The 5,691-nt window shown below is 38.3% G+C and overlaps 1 protein-coding gene and 1 pseudogene across 1 annotated transcript in view; one reads left to right on the plus strand and one right to left on the minus strand.

Moving 5' to 3' along the window:
- Positions 1 to 1,256: 1,256 nt before the first annotated feature.
- Positions 1,257 to 3,085, plus strand: LOC21393172 (annotated as a pseudogene).
- Positions 3,086 to 3,671: 586 nt separating this feature from the next.
- Positions 3,672 to 5,691, minus strand: part of LOC21393173 (septin and tuftelin-interacting protein 1 homolog 1) — a 3,583-nt gene continuing 1,563 nt past the window's right edge. Inside the window, exon 3 of the mRNA XM_024164383.1 lies at positions 3,672 to 5,691. Within this exon, the coding sequence (XP_024020151.1) occupies positions 4,102 to 5,691 (1,590 nt within the window). The 3' untranslated portion in view covers positions 3,672 to 4,101.

Raw genomic sequence — 5,691 nt, forward strand, 5'->3', positions numbered from 1 at the left:
GTAAGTAGGAATCTCGCCTACAGTATAAATAGATTTTAAAGTAAACAGTACACATGAACTATATATGTTTGAGTACATTTAATGTTATGAATGCTATGCTATGTTATACTACATACACTTAGGCAGTACACCCGAATTATATGTGTTCGAGTACATGATATAGTATGCTATGCTAGGTCATATTGCATACACCTTAATAAGTCAAGAGGAACTTATAAGAGTAATCTCAGTTGAGTGCCGTACCAGCCTCCACAAGGGAGGTAACTCAAGCTCCACAAGGGAGAAAAATAATAATAATAATGATGTCCTCCGACTCAAGGGAGGCATTCAAGTTATAATCACGGTGTCATGGGGGACCTTGCAAACCCTCACGTCCCGATGATTGCGCGCAAGTGGTACGAGCACTCGGGCCCATCAGTAAGAAAGATAAGATAAGATAATAAGATTCTGATAAGACATCATAATTAAGCATAATTGGCTCATGCATATTTATTCATGTGAACGTACAGTTATTTTGCGGGAGATAGTTCCTACTTGCTGAGCGAAAGCTCATTATAGAATGTTTATACTGTAGGTAAGCAACCGGCATATAATGCCTGATGGACTGCTGGCGAGTGGACGAACGATGTGGGGCTCGGGATATGGATACCACTCGCAAATATTTCCGCAATCAGCTTTATGTTACAAATAGTTTTGTTAATTATGATTATGAAACAGATATGTTAAGGTTTGAATATTTTAATTAAGAAAGCAATTTCGTATTTTATGTTTATAATAAGACCTTTTAAAAAAAAAAATGTTCCGTAAATTTTAAGAAATTTCAGTAAGTACAAATTAAAAAGTTAGTTACAGTGGCGGCCTCAAAGGAGGGTCGCTACATGGGCCATCATCAATTTTATTCTTATTGTTTATGAAAATGGTTGGCACATGCTTTAGCTAGAAAGCGATGCTATAGAGAGGCTAATTGTTGTGTGTATGTGTGTACATATATTTTGAACCAATCAAGTGTAAATTTATCAAAGACTAAGAAACATTCACATTTTGAGGACGACATTAAAGCATCAAGATGGCGGTTAATCGTAAAGATAACTTTTTAATATTATTAAAAAAACATGATATCTTTGAGATATTCTCGAATAACTCATGAAAAGGAAAACGAAAACTCTCTGGTCATCGTCACCTTGCTAGCAACCCAACCTGCTCTAAGCAAACCTTTCTCATTGCCATCGCATCGCAACCCAAGAGGCCTTTTCGTGATGGCGATCTTGTTGTCTCGGTCACAAATACAATGTTGTGATGGGAAAGATCGCAACTCTCGAGGATCAATGATCGCCACTATCACAATGGCGATAGTGATGCCATGTACATTACACCGAAGAAAGAGAGCGTGTGTGTGCTAGGGTTCTAAATGTAAGGTTTCTTATAAGGTGATAATTAAGTGGCAGTGTGATAAATTTTAATCGGTCTATTGCGTCCCATTGAGAAATTTGATTCCTCAAAGAGTTTCAAAATTTCTACCTATGTCTACTGGTGGATAGGTCAGGTAAGACTGCATTTTCCTTTAAAACAGGGGGAAAAAAAAAAGTTCCTCAGTTTCATTGCGTGAAAAAAGAAATTCTCGTCATTATTAACTTTTTCTACAGAACATTAGTGGAAGACCAAGTTTAATCGATGTAATGTGTTGTGTTTTGGCAGGGTGTTTTAAGAGCACTGGTTGAAAATTCCAGAACCTTGAGATTGCCCACACATTTGCACGAAAGGTTAAGTACAATAAGGAACGCAAAAAATAGATTGCAGGAGAAAGGAATAACACCATCAATCGATGTAAAGTTGTTTGTTGTCTACCTTACTTAGCTTTAAGACAAATTTCCTCTGTAAAATAGCCATATAAGTAGTCTTGCTATTAGATTTTGAAAATTCTGGTTTTGTTGCCTGTTACAATGTTTATCTGATGTTGTATTCAGAGGATAGCAGAATGCCTGAACATGTCCAAAAAGAAAGTTAGGAACGCAACTGAGGTACACTACAAAAACTATTTTGTCGCATTTTGCTCTTATCTTATACACGGTTTTGTTTAACTAACACTGATGTGAGGATCAATATGTAGGCAATCAGAAAAGTATTGTCACTTAATAGGGAAGCATTTCCCTCTTTGAATGGCCTTCCTGGAGAAACTCATCATAGTGTAAGTGCGGTTATGGCACAAGTCATTGTCAACTCGAAAACAAATTTAGAAATCTACTTTTCATCTACCCTTGTGTGCCTTTTTCTTTACACATTTATTGGCCTTATTTATTCCTTTTTTTTTTTTTTTTTTTTTTTCGGTTCAGTACGTTGCAGATAATTGCGCGGAGGACATCCCTTGGCATGGAGTAGATGAGTGGGTACTCAAGGTAAGAGCAAAATGAGGGTGCTTCTGAGTCTCATTGGTTTTGGTTTAGAGTCGTCCTGTAGATTAAGAATTTGGTTTCAAGGAAATAGAAATTGTGTTGATAGCTAAGCAAGGTTCGCGTGCAGGAAGAAGTAAACAAGCTAATAAGTACGACACTTGGGGAACGGGAGAGAGACATCATACAGCTTTACTACGGTCTGGATAATGAGTGTCTTGGGAGGATATTAGCAAGCGGTGAGTGATGAACAAACATATGATACTATTAATTCAATTTCATTCATGTGTTTTTAGATCCCGCTTCAATCTTCTCTCGAATTAACATTAAAATGCTTCTTTTTCTCTTTCCGCATAGGTTTGTCGAGAGAAAGAGTGAGGCAAGTCAGACTTGTTGCGCTCGAGAAACTAAGAGGGTGTTTGTTTCACAGCTCGAGTTGTGTTTGTGAGAGAAAAACACTGTAATAAAAAAGTAGAATTTGAATTTTTATGAGAGAAAATATTATAACAATAGAACTTGAGTTGTGAAAAGAACAAGGCCTAACACACGATGCCAGAAGGAAACAATTGGAGGCCATGCTTGTCAAACATTATTTAAACTATTGTTACTGTACAAACCATACAAAGACTATATATACTAGCATACGAGCGAGGAAATTTGTAATCTCCATCTTGTTTTCTTATCTTAATATTCATTAGAATACGAGTATTTAGTGGGCATACTGACCCAAACTTTCGATAACATTAGAAAGAAACACTGATTAAGAGCTTGTAAGTTGAAGCATTCTTTTCGTTTTCAAAGCGAATTAATCAATGCTGACTAGCATTCAGATGTTAGACTTGGTATCGGTTATAGTTTACAGTTTACACTTCGAAGATGATTTAAAAGACTTGACATCAAGTCGTCAAAAAAGAAAGAAAATGTGTGGAATGCAAATTGAACTCTGGGATCAGAAGTTAGACAATAGAAGTACATCTCTAGGGGAAATTATGTCTTAAATTTATGTTTGAGTTTGTGTAATATTTAAGATCTGATTTTATCCACTATTTACTTGATTTGATATATCTCTCTCTCTCTCTGTCTGAAGTCAAATGGAATTAGAAAATGAATCCGTTTGACTTTCGAATTCCTCAATTATCTGTGAATATTTCCTGCTCGTATCTTGACTCTAAAAATGCACATATACATCATACAACCAGAATTATCTCAATTGCTCATCAATTAAAATACATCATCAATGAAAATTGCTTAAGCCAATTTCAGGATATAATATCAGATGTTAGTGTTTATATTTACTGGACACAAATACTAAGCAAGCGTAACGACATTATACAACCAGAAAAATTTCTCATGACAACATTGGTAAATTAGTAACTTCAAAGAATCGACGTGTCGTTTGTGGAGCTCCCCTGTGCTAAAAAAAACTAGTCTCAGCTCTTACGACTGCTATGCTACTTGTGCATCTAATCTGACTGACAAAAGTATTGTAAATAAAAAGTAAAAAACAACAACAATAATAATAATAATAAAGAGTAAAAACAACAAACAGGACATCAATTGAATGTACCATGTTACAATTTGACATCTTATTTCTCTCTTTACAAAACTTGCACAACCAGTTTCCAGCAGAAAAGAACTTGTTAAACAGCTCATCTCGGCCACAATTTGCTATGCTTTGCATGCATCCAATTAACACCAAAGACCATCTCGAGTCTTAGCGTCTCCTTGAAAGAGAACTATTATGCACATCAAGCAACCCTTCGAGCGATACCATGGACCAAGCTTCCCCGGTCTGGGCATATATTCTTTGATTTAGAGAATCCACTATAATACTAACATTACCAAAGCCATAAATCTGGTGGCCATTGTGCATCCTCCCGGGTTTTGGCTTAAAAAGCACGTTATGCTGTTGCGCATAGGCCTCGACAACTTCTTTGATGCTCAACTCTGGGCCTTCCATATTGCTTGCAGTAGCTTGTTGAGATTGCACCGCCGCTTTTTGCTGGGCCTCAAACTGTCTTTGCTCAAGAGCTCTAAGGTAGCTGAGATTCTCTTTTAAGCCAGGTTGGACTACCTCCATGCCTTCGACTGCTCGATTCATCATGTCAAGACCACAGTTGAGCTGATTGCGAATGTTTTCATTCGCTAGAAGCTCCTTAGGAAGAAGATCTTTCCAACCCAAAAACCACTTTGTAACCTCTTCAAAGTTGGGGTTTGCACATAACCAGTGATACAAAACCTGCAGCCACTTAGGGAAGAAAAATTTCTCCATCATATCGACCATAAGATGGACCGGTATAACAGGAGCCCAACTTGTGACCCAATAAAACTGATCAAGGTTCTGCTTTGCCGGGTTCACCTGAAACTCTTGCAAGACAAGCTGCAGTTTGGGAACTATGAATCTTCGCATCAGTTGTTCCCAACTGGCCGAGTCAAACACAGCCTTCCAAGGCGAGAGTATAGTAAATGCAGAGCCATCACTAGGGTGCCAAGCACCAAGAATATTGCTCAACTTGGAGCGTATTGTCTGATATACATCCTCCAACTTGTGTCCCAGCAGAGGTAGCCACGGGTGCACCCAGACATGGATAGGAACAGTCTCTCGGTGCGGCTCCCATGAGTCTACGGCATTCTTTAATTTTGGCAAGACTATGTCATCTAGTATTCTATCAAGAACTGAGGAGGGCAGCAACTTTTCCCAATAATCCAAAAATTTGAGCATCGGTTCAGGGTCCCTGGCTTGCCAAGTATTAACACCAGATATTCTTACTGCGGGCACCACAACCTCAAAAACCAACTGAGAATAAGCAGAAGTTGAGTCCCAGATATCCGAGGATTCCTCTTCTTGAAGCAAAGCCTTCCAAGAAGATACCACCTCTAACCCGTGAGACGGGTTTCGAAGAGGATCCCAACCTTGAAACACCCTGATAAACAAAGGCAAAGCAAACGAGCAGGCAATACATGACAAGTTGCACAACTTATAGTCTTCAGAAAACCTCCTTTGCAAGTCAGTGAAGCACTTTAAAAGCCTTTCCAACGTTAAGATTCCCATTGAATTCTCTTCTCGTACTCGGTCCAGTATACCCCTGATTTCCTCGAACCTATCCAATTGCTGCTTCTGTCTTGCCACCTTGATATCCAATCTATCCTTCTCATCTTTCAACCTAATTGCAGTATCTTTCTCATTTCTCAAATCCCTATCAATCTTTTGAATATCAAGTTCGGCCAAATCCATGATTAACCTAATGTTATGCTGAAGCTCTGGCATTGGAATGTCCTCTTCTTTGGCTTTCTCCTCGGCATT

Source organism: Morus notabilis, unplaced genomic scaffold (assembly GCF_000414095.1).
Source record: "Morus notabilis unplaced genomic scaffold, ASM41409v2 Scaffold539, whole genome shotgun sequence".
Classification (NCBI taxonomy): domain Eukaryota; kingdom Viridiplantae; phylum Streptophyta; class Magnoliopsida; order Rosales; family Moraceae; genus Morus; species Morus notabilis.